Source organism: Falco peregrinus, chromosome 7 (genome assembly GCF_023634155.1).
Source record: "Falco peregrinus isolate bFalPer1 chromosome 7, bFalPer1.pri, whole genome shotgun sequence".
NCBI classification, from domain to species: domain Eukaryota; kingdom Metazoa; phylum Chordata; class Aves; order Falconiformes; family Falconidae; genus Falco; species Falco peregrinus.
Window position 1 is genome coordinate 26,872,371 of NC_073727.1, and position 19,971 is coordinate 26,892,341.

The window sequence follows — 19,971 nt, forward strand, 5'->3', positions numbered from 1 at the left end:
TCACACCCACATAACTCAAGAGGATCAAGACACATGTATCAAAATAGTCTGAACAGCCAGATCACACAGACGAATGTGTCAAAGTGGTCTTGCTAGAAATCCTCTCCATGAAATGAGTGATGAGATATTCCTGCTATGAAATCCCCATGTCTTCTGGGTTCTTAGGTCAGCAGCTGTGAGCTCTGAATTTGTCAGAGCTGACAGTGGTGAGGATCTCTTCATCCTGTTCCACCTCTGAGTTAGGATTGATTTTTTTTTTTTTTTTTTTTTTTTTTTTTGTCTTCCTATCTTGGCTGTTTTACAGCTTCAATCCTGTTATTTATCATCCCCCTATTATCTCTTAATGACTTAAGTCTATAGCTTGTCCCTTGTTTTAGTGTAAATTTAGTCCTTGTTTTACTGACTTGGGGTATTTTGAGGAGCTGATATGTACTGTTACTGTGATCTTTGATCTGCTTATCTAGGTGTCATCAACACATGCTGTCTTTGAAGGCCTTTCTTCTGTCATTCTTTGTTTCCACACCCAGGCATTCCCATTCATTGTCCAATCATAGCAGTCTTAATGCTTCCATCTACAAAATGTCTCTACATTTGTACAAAAAGGGAGAGAACACCTGCCTCTTTCACTGAAGCAGCTTTTAATCTGTTACTACCCCTTAAACTACCAAAATACGCTTATATCAGACCTGTTGTCTGAACTGGTATGAAAACTATTCACTTTTTGTTTGACAACACAACTTCAGCTATCCCTTCTTTTATGGAGCTCCAGTTTGTTTGCTAGAATCTTTTTGTTCCTATCCTGTCATCCAAGAAATCTCTCTAGTCTTCCTTCTCCCCCTTTTTCTTGCTTTTCTTCCTTGCTGGTGCCAGAGCTGCTGTCGCACCAGCTTTAGCTGTTGGAGATTATCAGGTTAATCCTATTCTTGTTCTCGGTACTGCAGGCTCCTGTCTTGTTCATACATGCACATTTACCCATCCTCAAATCCTATTAACCTGCTCGACACTCTGCAATTTCTGTCATAGGCTCTTGATCCACTTCCTGTCATGGGCTGAGAATGCACTCCTTGCACAGTAAACTTTCTCTTGTTTACCTCAAAGAAACTGAAAAGCAGCCACCTTCTTGTGGAGATGAGTTATTGTAGTGCACCCGAGATGCTTCCCCCTGCTCAATACAATTTAGCACTTCTGATGCCACATCAGTTAGTGCTCTAGTAGCTGGGAATAAGCGCTACAGTGGCTTCTTAGGAGAATAACCTTGTTTCTGAAGGGACAGGATGGATAAAAACTCCTTTGTTGGGATGGTAGAATTAAAACAACTTTCAAAATTGGAACAGTTTTGTCTACGTGGCTCTACTAAGCTTTACTGTGTCACTGGCTTTTCATCAGCTGTTTCACCAGACCTGGTGAAAGAAAGAACAGTTCCTGTATAACGAGTGCAACTTCCTGAAAATACAAACTTGGACCAGAAGGGAAAGACTAGTGTATTTTAATAGGCCTATACTTTTTTTGTCTCCTGTCTTAAGTGTCTAGGAAAATATCAGGCCAGATCTGACAGCCTGAGAGAAGTGAGGCTGCTGCTGCTTTTGTGTCCCTGGTCCCACCAGTAGTGATGCTGAAAAAGTGTAGTTCTGGCAGGCACACGCACAGTGTGTACATGTATGCTGCATATGCACATGTACTCAGGGCTGGCCACAAAGATTATCTGACAGACACTCAAATAACACTCGCATGAACACAGCACTCATGGCCCCATCCTGCTCCCCTCTCTCACTGAACAGAATGGAGGTCTGCTAGTATATATATGTGTATGCAAATGTATACATATATTATAGATACAGATAAACAATGTGGATTCCTGCAGGTGCTGGGCTCAGACACTCAGCTATGCACACAGATGGAGAGTCCCTTGCCCAGGAACAGATTAGAAAGGAATTTAGCAAGAAGACAGGACCTGCTGTGCCGATGAGGCACAAGGCATGGCTGAATGGGTGTCCTGGCCAGCAAACTGTTTACATGTGATAAATCCGACTTATATTCCAAATTTCCCACCACCACCACCCCTTGCTTTTCCCCAGATCCCTAAAACATCTCCTTAGTGCCTCCCCTGAACATCCCATAATAAGTCCTTTGTGATCCTGAAATGCTCTTCCATGGCATCACCCAGTGTGTTCCATGCCACAAGGCAGTAACACACACCCCACACCCCCCCCAGTTCTGAAAGTGCCCTGGCATTGACCCATCGTGATGGGTGTCACACCTGGATGTGGGGGCTGAGGCTCTCTGGGGAGGATGGACAGGGTGTCCCCTGCTCTGAGCATGCAGCTGGGGTTCCCACCTGCCTTTGCCCCTGTGCTCCTCTGGGCACATGAAGACAGGCTGGTGCTATCAGGGCTGAAGGCTCCTGTCATGGGTCCTCGAGGAGCCAGGGCAGGATGCTATTTGGGTTCCCCCTCCTGCCGTGGCCTCTCTGTGCCTCTTTGTGGGTGTGCAGATAATCTTTTACTGCGGAACCCAACACTGCACAAATGGAGCTTGATGGAAGACAGTCTGGTGTGTTAAGGTCAGTAGTGATGCCTGCAGCAGGCCTTTGACCAAGCCTGTACTCCCTGAGCAACAGAACTGAAAGACTTTGTTCAGGATCTTGCATGTAATACACGTAACAACAATTTTCCTTATTTTGTTGCTTTTTTCTGCATTTTCTTTTCTCAGCATCTGTAATTTGTCAGTGGAAATAGCCCTATGTTTTTAAGCTTTTTAGATCATTTTAAGAGACAGATGCTTTCTTTTTCATTTTTTTTTTGTGTTCTAGAAGACCAAAAACCTCTGCGTATGTACTACAGCTGTTTTCTGTGCAGCATGGATGTGTATTGTACACATATTATTAATGTTAATATCGTTATTATTCACATGTTATCTAGTGACAGTTACTGTTTATGATGTAATAGCATTTTTGTTAGGCTGAGTATTATTTTTAGTCCTTTTCTTCCCTCCCCTTACAATTAGTAATAGGGAATAATAGTTCACTTACTCATTTGGAGTTATGATCTGACTGCGAATATGGCAAATTGCTGGTGTAATTCCTGAATTGCTCTAGTGGGGTTACTGTTCTGGGAATAGCATTAAAGCACACTTGGTTGTAGAAAAACTATTAGTCAAGCTACTTGGTGCTTAGATTGCAAGCTGATAAAACAAAACATATTTCAAATGCTCCGTCTCTTCTAAGAAATCAGTGTGATGTTAATGGATGGAGATGATTCTTCAGCAGAGTATTGAGTGCTTTTCTTTTTTGATAACAACCATTATACTATTCTATAATGTGCTATTATGCAATGTAACAGAAAAAAAATACTTCGTACTGATTATTTACCAGTTCTTGCTATTGACACAACAAAAAAGGCTGAGTCACTGCAATAGTGTTTCAGATTTGCAGGGCTTAAGCAAGACTGTTGCAATTCTTAAGCATAGTGGTGGGTTTAGGCTTCCTTTCAACAAATAAATACAAAGATTTTCTTGTGAAGTATTAAGGAGTAAGGCATTGAAACTCTCTAAGGTTTTCTAACCCTCATGAGATATTTGAAGGAGATAACTAATTCCAGCAGTTTTCTTGACTAATTTCTAGTTTCTCTTAAAATAAAAAGACTTTCATACCTTAAGGAAGTAACAAACAATGTGTTAATCCAGGGCTTCAGAGAAAAAATTGAGACACCGTGTGCCTGTGTCTGTTTGCTTATGGTGGGGACAAAGAGTCTTTTAATACAACCACCCAGAAGCTTGAGGAACTAAAGGTGTTGGTGAAAAACAGGGAGGAAATGAATCAGCAGTATGATTGGCTCAGGGTTCTGTGCTCTTGTACCTACTTATTTTTGAAATAAGAGCTTTGGACTTACGATATCTTTTGGAATATGGTAAAATATTTAGTAAAACCATTGGTGTTGTTTTCAAGATAGTGGGATCTTTACCAAGCAAAAGTATTCTGTCATTAAAAAAATCTTCAGAAAGTTGTATTTGCTCACTGAGCTTTTTTTTTTGAGTGAGTGCTGTAGTTTTGGTAATGGATCACTAATAGGTAGATCCAAAGTAAAAGAAAAAGCAATGTAATAGGAATATTATTGAAATAGAAAGATCTGTTTCTTGACTTAAACAACAAATGTATTCCAGATATCATTGTTTATATATGCTTTTTACCTTCTATTATATGCTGTATATATGCTTTACTACTTCCTCTTTTTTTTTAAACTACATTTTACCTATATAAACCTTAAAAAAACTTGGAATCTTCTAAAGAAACTTATTGCGAGCTATAGCATGTGATTCAACAGCTTAAATGGAAGTTTTTTGTTTAAATTTTCTTTTGTAGTTTACTGACTGTAAATATCTAAATTATATCTCTTACCAGTAGTAATTATCTGCAGTGTCTAGTCAAAATCCTTTTGGTATTATGAAGAAATGAAAATATGTATAACCTCTTGCTTTTCATTTTTTTCAAACTGGATATTAGACTGAATGGGACAGATGTGAACTCCAAATCTAAGTACTTCACAAGCTGTAGTTCATGTGTACTGTATCTGTCAGACCGATTTATTGCAGTTCTGTATGTGAAATATTTCATATGCAGCAGATCATTCATGAGGTTTTATCAGCTGTAAATCTAAGATGAAATTACTTTGTGGGCAAAGTAGCAATTTGCCCAGGCTTTCTAGATGTATGGCAACCTGGGCATTTGGATTCCTGGAAATCTGATAGGTAACTGCCTGAGTAGTTGGGCACTAAATTAATGAGAAGTAGTTTATTGTCCCAGTGGGTGATATTGATAGACCTAAAAATTTTGGGTGGTGATGAGGCAGAAATACAAGGTCAAGAGTTACAGTGGCTAGTTAGCTTGGTTACAAGGGTTACAGAGTGCAGAAGCAGTCACATGTGTGTGCAACTGATATAAAGGGCACTTGCTGGCATAGGGGATTACTGTCATATGCTTTTCCTTGTATTTGGTCTCATGAAGCTTTCCATACAAATGATTTCCTCTTCCTATTAATCCTCTGAAAGAAGCAACCCTTTAATCCTTTTGTTTGCTGTTCAAAAACTTATGGTACCCCTGTTATTCTACTAAGTTTTCAGTATTTAAAGGGAAGAGGAGATAATGGCTGAAAGAAAATAAGATGCATGTAAATCTCTGTTTTTCCTCAGCCTGTGAGAACAGCATTTAATTCTTAGTGTCACTTAAAATAGTCCAGTTTTGGACTTGTGTTTCCATTTGGCAGTGTATTTCTGATGAGACTGATAAATACGTATGTAAATACTAGGTAAAAGTAAGCATGCCTTATGAAAGATGGGCATACTGAACTGCTTGTCACCGCACTTTACCTTAAGATTGCTTTTTTAAAGTCAAATGTAGCTTTCTACTTAACTGATAGCACGAAACAATGTTACAATTGCAAAGACAGAATTTTGCTGTATAGTTCGATGTTTGTACTTGTAATACTACGTGCAGGTACATGCCTCTGAACATCTGTCTGTTTTCTGGACTGAAATATCCTGTTTCAAAATAGGTACTTCTGTTTCCATATAAATGCCGATTCTTCCTCTCTGAAGCAGATGCTAGTTCAACAATCAGATCTTACCTTGAAAAATATGTGCCCATTACAGGGTCTAAATGATTTGTCCTAAAATCACTTGTTTGGCTGGAGTTCTTTTGCTCTTTGTGATTGTTTTGGGTTTGGTTACTGTACTTTTTTCTTTATGGTAAATAGTCTGTCCCTTAATAAAAATGGGGAATTGTTTGCTATTAAACCTTAAATTTGATGCTTTTAATGACTATTTTGGGTGGATAGTGGGGAATGTTGGTTTGTAACATTAAGAGATCTTTTAGGTAACAGTTTGAGCCTTGAAGATATGGATTTAAGACCTAAATAAAGTTTGGTTATTTTGTAGGGACCTGCAGAATAAAAGGGGAATATATGCTGATGTAATCAGAAAATACATGCTGTTGTAGTATGTCCTGAGGATGTTCATGAAGTTGCTGAGATGTAATAGGGTCTCTTAGCCAATTCCGATTTGTTTCGGAAGGATCTTTGTATATGAAGAGTTAAGGTTAGTTTGTAAGCTGCTTGATAGCAAACTATGCTCCTGAACTTCTTCAAATAGCGTACCAAACTTACTTGTGAAGATTCCTTTATCTTGTCTGTTTTTATCTTCATCATGGTCTCACAAGGATTTGTGTTGCTGTAGAACTAAAATGTGTGCTTGTACCATTTAAAAGTCAAACTTGATCTGCAGGTCTTTCCCCCGTCTCGCTTGCATTGACTAGGGTGAGGAAGAAGACCAATAGCTTCACTAAGAATTTCAGAATTTGGGTCTTGAGGTCTAGTCTATGCTATAGCTTTAAAACATGAGACTATTGCATGACTTGTTCGGTTGCAAATATATTTGGAATATGTATGTAAGTATTGGTTGTGAGAGCAGTCAGGATTAAACCTTTCTGGCAAATCAGGTTGTCATCTTTGAATTTAATAGCTAATACTTCTTATGCAGAATGTTACTGATCCTAAATCAAAACAGAACATGATGCTTGATGTTCAGCTGTGTGGTGTGCATAAAAAAAAAAAAAAGACCAAACCAAAAAGCCCCAGTGCTAATTGAGGTGGAGGTGGGGAGATAAAAATGTGCCTGGAAATCAGTTCTGGGATTCAATTTTATTTTATTTTGTTTTTTTGTTGGGCTGTTAGTTAAAAATGTGATTACATTGTACTTTGAAAACTGCCTCAGACAGTCAGCAGAAGACATTCTTGTATGACTTCTAAAAGGAAAAACATGTGGTTACAGCCATTTCTTATCGATTTGTTCCTTGTTTGTTCTTCCTACCACAGCATTTTCAGACTTTATTAAGTGTCAAAGGTCAAGCTCAGTTTGCCATGAAGTCCAAATGCATGTGTTTTTCTGTTAATGATTAGTTCAGCCTTCCTTTAAAGGTTCCTGAAGGCTTAGTACTTAAATTTCTACCAGCAATACTTTGCCTAACAGTGCACTTATTACTTTTGAGCTTTTGTTCTAGATTTTAAAAACTTAAGCATTTGCTTGTTTTGCCCTGACTTTTAAAACTACATAGATGATCTGCAGTCTCTCTGGTAGTAAAAGTTGTTTGCTTCTAAGAACATCTTTTTCTTAACTGTTTCAGGTTCCTATTTTATGCCTTATAGTTTAAGGAAAATGTCATGATCGGTTTCCCATACTTGCTTTGGATTCATTATTACTATCTGCTGCTTTGATTTGTTAAAGAGGGTACCAATAAGAAAAAAGCCCCCCAAACTCTGCCTAAGCTTGTCTTACTATAGCAAGTATAAATTAGATGGTAGTTAAGTAATCAGCTAGTTGCAGTGATATGGGATGTTTTGTCAGTGCACGAATACCCATTTTTCTGACTGTTCTGTTTTCCTGCTGTTTATGCTCACAAGGACTTGATCTCAGTAGAAATTCTGATCTTCTGTCGTCATTACTTGTGAAGGCAGAGGGTGAAAGTAGTATTCCTATTTTTGTAAATAGCAAGCTTAGGGACGGTCACTGTATTAAGGATATGTGTGAATCTCTCTGGCACTCAGTCTTTTCATCTGTCACCCATTGTGTCAGAACATTTATGGTGTATAAAGCCTTGGAAGAAATCAGTGTATGTTCTGACTTTATACAATGTTTGGGTTTGTTTCTTATACCTATTATATGAGCTTATTTTGCTAATTTTACAACATACTAGTGTGTGTGTGCTTCTTCCCACATTGTGGCATCAAGATTGAAATGGCACGTACAAACCTGAGGTAGAATTCTGGACTGTCATAAGGCGCATATACTGAAGAGAGTCTATGCATAAGTGCAGGAAAGCTTACAGGTATTTGTAAAATCTGTGAGTTCAGTCTTTTCATTCAGAACAAACTAATTCAGACTGCCAGATGACAACTTAATGTCTTCTGAAAACACCAGTTATGCTTTCATGCTTGTGATATTGAAATGGGGGGTCTGTTCAAAGATCTAATTATTGGGATCCAGCGGTTCATATATAGTTCTTGGTTTCCGACTCACTACAACTACCAGTATCTTTCAGTAATAAGGTTATTCAACAAAAGCCTTGCTCCTCGGGGACAAGCGAAAAAAGAGTGGAGGAAAACCCAGTGTCTTGTATTCCTATCCAATACTTCCACTAGCCCCTGGCTCATAAATCTTTGTGTATTGACCAGGATCTCTTTGAGTGTGTTGTTGAAATCCAATTAGATTCTTTATAGATCATTCTGATTCTTAAATCCTGTTCAAGATAACTTTGGTGTCCAAAAGAAGTGGTATTTCCCTGTGCTTAATTCTCTTGGCCCAAAATAATTTTAGAATTTTCATTTAAATTGGGATTCAATTTTTGGATAATGTTGCTTTAAGGGAGAGCCTAGCTCGGATATCTGCAGACTGTACACTTGAAAGCAAGCAAACTGAAAGCTGTAGTCACGTAACCTGAATTCAGAGTATAGAATACTTCCTGTGGCAGCATTATGTCAAAAAATTATTTTTAGTCCTTAATCACACACTTTTTCTTCTAATGGGATCAGCAGATCTCTTGAATAGAACAAGCAATGCACTTCCTCGACATAGGAATTCTAAAAGTGTCAGTACTTTAGCACAAGCTTGTATCATTGTTTTCAGGGTGATTTCAACATCTGCTTTCCTTTTCTATTGGCGTACTGTTGTGCAGTCTGTGGATTGCTCAGTAATGGGAACAGCTATGTAGAAATTCAGTAGCTCTTCCTTTTGCGCACACAACTAATGAAATTCTTCAGAATTCATGAGAAGCTGCTGAGCTGGCTCTGAAACAATTTTCACAGGCGTGTGTAAGCAAGGCATGTAGCACAAGGCATTTGGCATCATCTTTGGGTAGTGAGTGATAGGCTGGTTAAAAATAGGCTTGGCAGTTTCCAGGAGGCTGACCTACAGAGGCTGTGTGTGGACATGGGAGAGTATTCAGATACTTGCTGGGTCTAATGGTTCTGTTGCTCTGTTGGTTACCTAACGTGTTTAACGGTTCCCTCTTTTGGAAATTACTAGCTTTTCCATGGAGAAAGAAAAATAATGGATAAAAGAGGTTGTACCTGGAGTGCCTTAGGCAACAGGTAACCCTGTGCTTTCGGGCACTGGCAACAAGAATAAAACAATGTTGATAGGAAAAGCACATCAGTAGGAGGGAGATACAGTAGTTCTAAGCAATGAAGCTTACATCTATAATGCTAACAATTAGTTTCATGAGATTTGTGTAAGGACCTAATTGGCTTAGAATTCAAGGATAGCGCCAAGTCCTTCCCATTTCCTAAGTGGGAGAAAAAATCCCCCAGGGTTTGGTTCTTGAAAGAGTTTTTACATCTAAGACTCACAAACAGATTTATGGTTGGCCTAATATTGCCAACCTAAATTTTTTTGTCTGAAAAACTGCTAATGTTTAACATGATCTTTAGAATCCAGTTTTTCAATAAACTAAATTAGGGTTTTAGAACCATGTTCTTCCATACATTATAGTGTCTTAGAATAATTTGAGTTGGAAGAGACTGGTCTGGCACCCCTCACTCAAAGGAGGGCCAAGTTAAAAAAAATAGATTGAACTTCTGAGTTAGATCAGATTGTTCACGGCCTTGTCCAGTCAAGCTTTCAATATATCCAAGGATGGACACTTCACAGCTTTTCTGGACCACTCATTCTGGTGTTTGACTACCTTCATGGTGAAAAAATGTTTCATAACACCTAATTGGAATATCACTTATTGCAGTTTCAGTTGTTTTTTTGTGCTGTCACTGTGCACCACTTGAAAAGAGACTAGCTCTATATTCTGTAATAATCACCTGCTAGATACTGGAGGCACTAATTGGATTCCTTTTGAGCTGCTGGACAAATTCAAACTTTCTACTCTGTCCTTGTATGTATGTTGGTGGCTGATGGTGAGACTTGCTGAGTTCTTCTGTTATTGCTGAGTGATTAATATGGCAGATTAAACTCAGTGTACATATGTGTCTTGTGGAGAGAAATATAATCCAAATACGTGCTGAAAAAAGGGGCCTCTACATCAGTCATTATCATTAGCAGGAGAATAAGGTCATGGATAGTTTTTTAAATATCTTTACTCTGAATCAGTTGCAATACATTTTTTTAAAAAAAAAAAGAAAAAAAAATTACACTAGCACAGAAACTTATTGTTTGTCCTATATTAAATACTGTATGCAGTTCTGACTAACTTGGCTCTGAAACAGTATGATACAATTAGACTCAATGTAAAGGGGGAAGGGGGAAAAGTATATCTTCTATAATAGTCAAAGTAAAAAGATACTTCGTTTTGGAGAAGAAACTAGTATGAACAGATCTGATAAAGACATATAAACCCATAGGTTGCAAGAGGAAGTTTAGCAGGGATCATTAGTTCATGTTTCTTACAGCAGAGGAATTAAGGTTATGAGCATATTAAAAAAAATCCTTGAAGTTCATTAAAGAATGAAGGGTGTTATCTCTGTGTTAAGCCAACCACCTGAAAGACACTTGGGAGGATAAAACTGCTAAGATTTTTATTGTAATACATAGAAAAACTCTGACTGTGAAGAGGAATGCTATGGATGAATAGCCTTAAATTTAAATTTATGCAAGATAAAACATTCCAATGCAATATGGTATTAATGCTTTCTTTTCTGTTGTGTCGTAAGTCCTAGTGCTTGAGTCTAAATAATGAACTAAAACATTAAACAGCTTGATTTGTAGTTTGGAATATAAATACGTATTACATAATCTGCCTGTGACAATGGGCGTGATTTTGTGAATAGTTAGATACTATATAGCTGAAAACAAGAGAAGCTCTTTAAAATGGGGCTGATTATTAAAACTCACAGTAAAACAGCATAATTGTGCAGTACGTGGTATAGTTTCATTTCTGTAGGCCTTCGAACAGAGAAATCACTAAAGAAATATGAGAACATATTGAACTACATACATGTTCTTTTATCAATTCACTACAAATGCAGCTGTGAGTTTTCATTTTAAAATAATTCTATCAACATAAAGTTTGGGGGTTTGTGATTATTACGTGTTTCCATGAACAGACTTCAGTATAGATGCTACCAATGGGCTGTCTGGTCTGATATTTTTGGCTCAGTGATAACTTCTGTTCCATCTTCTAGGGAAGCTGGGGAATTGGTTATTCTGCAATTACATGTTTTAAGAAGCTAATTCTTAACTTCCAGTGCCTTAAGGAAGTTTAAGTCCTTAAAGCAGAAATAGCTTTTCTTCTACGGCAATCAAAATATTTTGTATATGAATATGAATACAGTTATATGTAGCAATTAGCTTCTGTGCTAGTATCTGAGTTAGCAGATGTGGAATATAGCCAGCTTGTGGCCAGGAAAGCAGCCAATAGCCTGGAGCAGAAATGTTTTAATTAATAAATAATAACTGCTCTAGAGAACTTCACTATTCTGGCAAGCTGCATTTGTAATTTTTCTTAGTACTTATTTGGGACAGTTGTTGTAATTTCTATTTAAAAAACGTGGAAGACAATTGTACCTTTTTCATACTGAGTAAAAAAGTATAAGAATGCTTGAAAACTTACTTGAGCAAAGTGGAATTGAAAATTACTTGGATCTATTGAGTATATTTTATAGCTGTCAGTTTCTTTGTAGGATCAAGATACTGCAGCAAGGATTTGCCTTAAGGAAATTAGTGATTTAGACATGTGCTGTTCTATTGGTATCTTAATTCTCAGTGCTGGGTTTCTTTGCCAAGGATGGGTATGGTAAACTTTCTTGAACTATGCGTACGTGTGAAATTAAGCTTCAAGGATATTTTCATTAAATAATAAAGCTGTTCATACAAGACATGCCAACAATGTATCTAAGTTACATTTCTGTAGGACACAAGAGTCTGTTATTAGATTTGTAATTTGAAGGGCTCCAGTTTCCATTAGCTAGATAAGTGGTAAAGCACAGGCTTCTGCTTCTGCAGTTTAATATGCTGTTCCAAAATGCTTTGGATGAGGCCAGTGTGCTTCCTCTTACCAGTCTCTTGTGTTGAAAATCAGTGGGAACCTTTCTTCTTTTATTTAGGCTTTGCCTGCCATTGCTATAACAAAAAAAGAGAGAATCATGTGGTAAGGAGGGCATATTTCTTCCATTAGTACCTGGAAGCATGAAGAGACAAAGTCAGCGTAATGTTAACTGAATGTAATTTGAGCTGAATGTTTGCACTTCAGGCTTTTATATTCCAATTATTTTATTAGCTGTCTAAGCCATTACAAAGTACTGTAAACTGTTTGATCCCACTAAGGAGAATGCTAATTGAATCACAGCCTGTACTAACTAGAAATTAGGACTGCTGGAATCGTATCTGTGGCTCTGAAGTAATTTAATTTAGTCTGAACTTATGCAAGCTACTTCAACTGTTTCAGTTGCCCGATTTCTTTACCTGTTTGTCTCCATGAATGTGGTGCATGTACCTGTCCATGTGAAATTGGATTCTCATAAGCAGTAATCTCTGGTGGGCTTGCCTAGTCCTCAGTTGCCTTTGTGTCTTCTCATACCTAGGCAGGAAGGCTGGCAGGAGGCTCAACCATTCCTTGGTACCTTCATACCACTGTAAATCTGATGACAGTGAGTCTTGTAATGCATATTTCTCAAGAATTATCTGCCTTTTCTCTTTGCCTTGGAGATACCCCAGGTGTCACAAGTATTCTGAGATTTAGTGCTGCCCTGCAAGTCACGCAGAGGTGCTGAGGACTGTTCGTGGTGGTGGAGCTACCATTTATTTGGGGTGTGTGTGTGTATGCATGTGTGACAGAAAGCCATGGACATTCTACCTCCTAGTGTTTGCAGTTTCCTTTGGACAGTAGAACTGCAGGCTCTGTATAGCTCACTCTGGGAAAGAATGAGGAGTCTTGCTGAAGCTGGACTTCTCTACCTCCTGCCTATGAGTTGTAGTTGGTACAATGTTGTCTTGCAACATCAGGAGCCATCTGAGCTGTAAGATGGGACAGATCTCCAAGTCATCTCTTGCCACGCCCAAGGTGCATTTGAGTCTTCCCTGACTGGAGAGGAAGAGAACGGACAGATTCATTAATCTGGTCTTGGCCTTTCAGTGTCACAGGGGCCTTGTTCTCCCTAGGCTTTTGTGCTCTCCATTCACACAGCTCATGTTTCTGTGGCAGAGGTGGGTGCAAGGCTGCCAGGGCTGTCCTGTCTGGGTTAGTCATACCTAGGAAATACCCATGCAAGTACCTCACTCTACTTCAGATTGTGTCTTGAAACTCCATTATATTTAACACGTACTCAAAAAACCTCAATAACACCCTCTGCTCCAAACAGTTAGGTCACGATTCATTGAGATCATTGTTTGCCCTAAAATAAAGGGTTTATTTCTTGTACTCTCATTTCTGTTTTTCTCTAGCCATCTGTTCTCTTTTGTCTTTCATTTACATTGTAAACTCTTTGAAGAATAATTTTTTTTGTTTGCTTATTTGTTTTGCTCTGTCTTCTTTAGTGCCTTGCACAATGGGGTCGTCATTGATGTGTACGGCTCACTGGCGCTTTGACAACACTACTTTTAGGTCTTGGTATTGATAGATATACTTGAAAATATTCTACATTAGGTCTCCTCATTATATTTTTTCCCCCAGATAATTTTATTTGCCCTTATCACTGAATCACAATCATTTATCTAACTGTGTCTTTAAGAAAGATATCCTAAACAATATTCCAGTTACATAATTTAAAATCCATTCAGGTTGAAAAAGTTTTCTTCCATTTTCTGTGCAGTTTAAGAAGTTAAAATATTTTTTCCAATGCATCTTGCATCGACATCTTTTTCCACTGCCTGTTTAGACCTTTCCTCCCCCCCCGTCCCCCAAATAGATGGGGACATTTACATGCCTGAATATACTTGTAACTGTTGTGCTACAGCAGCTTGATTTACCTTTATGCCCTGGGAGGACTGGTATGATGCAGAAAGTTGAATTTTAATTTAAAATGAATCAAATTATCTTCTACTCAAGTTAATTTGAAGAAATTTTTGGTAAGCTTGAAATAAAAAACACACCTGTGGCTAAAACTATAGTGTACTCACCTGAACTGAAACTTATTATTGAAACTGTACTTTGTTTATAAATGAGACTTTAGACCATTATCAAGCTGGAACAGTATCAGATGTAGTGATATTTTCCCATTATATATGGAAATGGTTGTGCTAGCTCAGGTTGTGTACATTACAGTGTAAAAGCCTATTGTTCATTTACTCATTATTAATGTTCAGTATTATCTAGGTCTATGTAATTAAGTTAAAAAATAGTTAACATTTTTCAGCAGACCTAGCTGTTCAAAGTCCTTAAAGTCTAAAATTAAATAAAGTGAAATGTACTAATTTATGTCAGAATGGGTATAGATATGGAGCCTCAAAGGTATCTTTAATGGCCTAGTGATCAGTTTGAATACTAGGTTAGTTAGGAAGATTAATTGTGGTGGGGTGTTTTTTACTTTAAAAAAAAACCAAAAACTTCTGTAGCTAATTGCATTCATTGAGCCGATAAAATATAAATTTGTTGATCATGTGAATTGGTTAGGCTTTTTTACCATGTTGGGTAAATATAATTAAAAATGTATTTAATTATTCCTAAAATATTTACCCAATTGCTACCCAGCTGTTACCTAAGATTTTATGTCGCTGAACTAAAACAAATGTTAGCTGAAAGCTTAAATCACTTGGTCTTCTAAAGCTCTGTGTTTTTCTATTTTGCAGCATGGGTGAGCTCTCTTTCTATGGGGATGGTCTTCTTCTGTTCTCCAATAGTCAGTATATTCACAGACCTGTTTGGTTGTCGAAAAGTAGCTGTTACTGGAGCTGCAGTAGGGTTTGTTGGACTACTTTCCAGTTCTTTTGTAAGGTAAAAAATTATTTTTGTTACATTCAAAGTATTTTACCAATTTTATAGTGTAGAGGTAGTGCTGATTCTGTCAACAGAATATGAAAGAGTAAGCAGTACTACTTTATATTATCTGTTAATTAGAAACCTTTTTTATTTGGTTTTTTTTTCTTTCTATGACTTGTGCAAACACCAAGTAGTACTTTCAATTTCAAAAATAACTTTAAAAATATAGTGTGACCTTGTCACAGCACTCCCTATTTAACAGGAACCACTATGTATAAATGTGGCAGCAGCAAGACTAATGCTATGAGATCAACAGCATTGTCCTGGATAAACTTGTTGTATGTTTGTTTATGTATGCTGTGGTTTAGCAGGTACCTAAACATTGTTTGTCTTCTCCCCTGCCCTGTCCCCTCAACTTGCTTTTAAAACACTGTTTTAATGTTGATAAATACGCCACAGGAACACCTACAGGAAGGTGTTAATGTTCTAGTAAAATCTGATGTTTCCATTACTGGTTCAATTGCCAAACACAGAGATAGTGAAAACCTTGGTATAATAACATATACTTAGGGCTTATTTGCTTTACTAAAAGTATCCCAGTTCTTTCTAGTGTTATTGAAAAAACTTGAGCAGTAGTTGAACATTTTCCTTTCTCCAGATTAACACCTAATTTTGTAATTTCTGTAACTTTTGCAGAATAAATCCCAAGTAGTTTGAGTGGCTGATTTGTTGGACATGCCCAGTAGAAGATGAGGAAACAGGAAATTTACTCACTTATTCTAGTCAACAGCAGAAATTGATTAGTGAGGATGGAGTAAGAAGTAGCAGGAAAAACGCCAGTTACCTCTAGTTCTCAGTCTGCTTTTTGCCGCACCCTTAGCAGAATAAGTACAGGAACAATCAAAAGCAAAATTCAGAAAAGTTTCCTATATAGATGAAAATGTATTATAGTCAGGCTTACGAAAATGTGTGTTCTATGCCTGTAGTCTGAACTGGACAGATGTGAGCTGGCTGTCACCTGGATGGATGAATATCCATGCTGTGTGGCACTATGCCTGAACTAATAAGTCTGGTTTGGGCACATGGCCCCTAATGTGAAAAACACATCCACAGATTTATAGGAAGAGAAGGCAAATAGTTCAGTCTTAGGTACTGAGACTAGTGTTTATATTTATTCTTGGAATAACTTACATTTATGGGAAAAAGAAAGCTTTGTTTTCTTGTTACTTGATCAAGCTTCTGATTTTTATTATATTTTTAGATTAATCCAAGTACAAATGTTTTGCTTAATTTTATTAAAGCAAACAATATCAGGAAGTAGGTTTTCTAAGAGGCTTGTTACCACAGGTGAGGTAAAAAATAAAAGAATGCATCTTGGAAAAGTCTTCCTTCTTGTTTTCCAGTAGTGTATTAAGTGATTAATACTGAAACAATTGTTTATAAATTAAATCTCTGGGTAAAGGAAAGATGTTTTCATCCATTGAACAAACTGCTGTCATCCTTGTGTTTCCCTGATATCCGATGGAACAAAGGTGCAGAAAAGGCATGCGAAGGAAGCTTATTTTGTAAAGGTTTTATAAACATTCTAGCTTTTATGAACTTTGTTTTAGAATTTGAAGAGCGTTTTGAGGTGAGAGGGGTAAATTCTTGTTGGAGTACACGGCATGTTAATGTGCATTCTTGATGTTTCATTGTGGTACTGACACTGAAATGATTTATGCCTATGATATCAGTTAATTTAGGGAGTATAGTTCAGATACAGAAGTCTATGTTCTAGAAGTAAAATATTGTACAGTAAATGTAAATATAGTTTACTGCTTTTTGTTACAAACTGATTTTTTTAATGTAACTTTTATCTCTTAGGAATCTGAGATGTAAAAATATTCATAATGCAGGAAAATATTTTACTATGTATGTCATGCATGCTACAGACTCTTTGAGTGAATCTACAGGTGCCAGCAGAAGTTCTGTCCTTTACTGTATTACAGTCCTCCTCTCGTTTTATAACTTCTGTTTATATTTTGCCTGGTTATTTTCCATTGATAAAGGTAATCAGTCTTTCCTCCTTATGTTGTTTCTGCTGGCTTACCTTGTGTATAATCAGTTTCAGAAATTGATAGTTTAAGGCAGAAAGCAACAATATTATGTTACACAAATACTTTTTCAGAATAGTACACAAAAGCAGAGTTCCTTGTGTCAGGCCTTTGTTAGTCAAATACTATTTTCTAAAAATTTCTGTAATTGCATGGGAAGCTTGTGGACTGTATTTTGCTATAGAGATAACAACCTGTGATGAAAAGCACTACATAAAGTATTCATAGTCCTTTTTTTTTTTTTTAAAAAAAAAGTTAATATATTGGCTAACAGGTTAAATGGTTTTCTGTAACTGCCTTAAAAGTAGGTGGTGGCTGATAGAAAAGAGCCCATAGTTTGTTGAAAAAGCAGCATAAAATAAATTAAATGAATCATCATGTGCCATCTTGAATCTTGTATAAAAACATTTCTCACACATTGCCTCCTTCATCTAAATGTAAAAAATTCTTCCTTTGACTTATTAATATTACGATACTAATCTAATTAATTATAGTAACACTGTTACTTCATACTGTTAAGATTTCTTGCACAAGCACCTCTTTAATGTCGTATGTCTCCCTGTGATCTAATACAATGGCTCTGCTTCATTTCAGTAGTATAGTAGATGGCAATGGTGGAGAACCTTCTGATGAAGATTCGCCTAAACAGAGCTGGAATGTTTCATTCTTTATTAACTCTTTCCTATTTCTTTCTTAGCATATCCAATATCTAGATCAAAACACTGAATTTTGAATATTTAATAAAAAGGGGATTATTTGTCTAAAAAGATTAGTACCTAAAGTTTATTATTTGCTAATAATGTATTATATTACCAAATACTGACAGTATTTTTGTTTTATTTATTATTAATGATGTTTTCCACTTTTGCTATTGTATTTTCATAATAAACTATGTAAATACTTTATTTTTTGAGTCCATGAGGAGTGTTCACTTCTTTGTTTGAACTGCTAGCACAGTGAAGAAATGCGTAAATCAAAACAATGTAATTTTCTTTGGAAAAGAAAAAACCAAAACCCAGCAATGGTTTAACTTGCATTTGGCAGATTCACCCTAACAGTGATTTTTAAAACTTGTAGTGAGACTTTTTGGGTGTAATTATACTTGGCTTTTTTACCTGTTCAGTGAATTCTATGAAATTTTCAGTGGAAGAAAACAGCTGAATTAAGCTGTTTTCATTTCAGCTATAAGTACATACAAACTCTTAACTGACCCTGTAAGCATGTCAATTCATTGAAAAACTGCCTTGCATATGGTAGGTGAATGTGAGCATACAGTGCTGTACAAAACACTAATGATTTTTTTTTCTTTTTTCTTTTCATGTAGCACCATTGAACCTCTGTATTTCACCTATGGAATCGTATTTGCCTGTGGCTGCTCGTTTGCGTACCAGCCGTCCTTGGTCATTCTTGGGCACTATTTCAAGAAACGCCTTGGACTAGTGAATGGCATTGTCACTGCAGGCAGCAGCTTGTTCACTGTGTCACTGCCCTTCCTCTTGAGAGTTTTGATCGATTCTGTTGGCCTATACAACACCTTGCGGGTCCTGTGCATCCTTACGTTTATTTTGTTCCTGGCTGGCTTTACGTACAAACCCCTTGTTTCCAACACAAAAGACAAGGAGGGAGGAAAGAAGGGCAAGTTCAGATTTCCTCCTGGAAAAAAGATTTGCAATTTCTCAGTTTTCAAAGTTCTTGGTTACCGAATCTGGGCTTTTGGGATACCAGGTGCACTTTTTGGATACTTTGTGCCTTATGTTCACCTGGTAAGCGCATGTTTCTTCCTACATATGATGTATTTAAAAATTAACATATTTCCCTTTGTGCTAAGGACTAAGAAAATGATTTGAGATAGGAAGCAATATTTAAAGTGCAAGTTGTGTTGGGGAGAAACACAAAATTAATTTTGGTGCTCTGAGAGGGCTCTAATCAGAACTACTAGTTGATCCAGTTTAAAATTTTAGTTCCTTGTTCTCAATTGAAAATTTAGAATACTTTAACTATAAAGAAAGACACTTGAAAAGTATTCTGTGCTATTCCAAAGAGTTCTTTATTTTGGTACTCAGCTGCATACATTGCCAATTATATTTGTGTGTTTCAGAGGAATAATGGAAGGAATACATAACAGAAAATAGGTAAAACTTCTATTTTTTGTTCCTTTAAATTGAGGTATGTTTGTTAAAATGTGCATTTTTATAGTATATTTTTATAGACAACTTTCCAGGTTTATTAAAAGCAAAATACTTGGCTTTTTCTGTCTCAAGCTTTGTCATTTACCACTATAGCACTAATATAACTGATCCTGTTATCTGGTGCTTCTAGCTGCCAATTCATCAGTTTTTGTTGCTGTCAACAGTAATTGATGGAGCTTTAGCTTCTGTTGATGGGGAAGCTGTCAGTCAGCCATTTTTTATACGTGTACTAAAGTTAACTTGTTTCCCTAGCAGATTTCTGCCCCACCCCTCGTGGTACACTGTTAATCCAAGAAGTTTTGATGCAGCTGGGAGATGCATTATGTGAAATGTATCTGGCTGGCACTCATTGCACTACTTAAATGGTGAATTATTTTTGAATGGCTTCCTGGTGGTGCTGTTTAAACTGAAGTGATAACAAACCAAAAGGCTTAAAAGGGAAAGTGGGGGGGGGGGGGGTGGGGAGCTTACAACCTGCTATGGGATGCTCTATTTAGACCATTACATATACCCATGTTCAAGAGTATGTGAATAGTACCCACTATGAAAACAGAATAATACTACTATTTATTATTTATCTATGATAGAACAGTAAGATTAATAATAATAGATGTCTTGAATTCTGTCAAAAAATCTTCAACTCTTTACAAGCTTATGCGTTTGTATGCAATATAGCAAGTGGTGTGTGTCACTGCTTTCTGGTGATACATTGGTTAGGTTACTGACTCTTCATCAGATACTTACTTTTAAAATTACCTTAGGGTGGGGTGGGTTTTTTTTTGAG

General features: G+C 36.9%; 1 protein-coding gene across 3 annotated transcripts in view; it reads left to right on the top strand.

The window, feature by feature from the left end:
* SLC16A10 (solute carrier family 16 member 10) overlaps positions 1 to 19,971 on the top strand; it is a 71,591-nt gene that overhangs the window by 24,904 nt on the left and 26,716 nt on the right. For all 3 annotated transcript variants that reach the window (XR_008748040.1, XR_008748041.1, XM_055809918.1), the window contains exons 2-3: positions 14,776 to 14,920; positions 18,323 to 18,761. Coding sequence is in view for 1 of the 3 variants with exons in the window: in XM_055809918.1 (XP_055665893.1) it covers positions 14,776 to 14,920; positions 18,323 to 18,761 (584 nt within the window). In the remaining 2 variants the exon portion in view is untranslated. The remainder of the gene's footprint in view (positions 1 to 14,775; positions 14,921 to 18,322; positions 18,762 to 19,971) is intronic.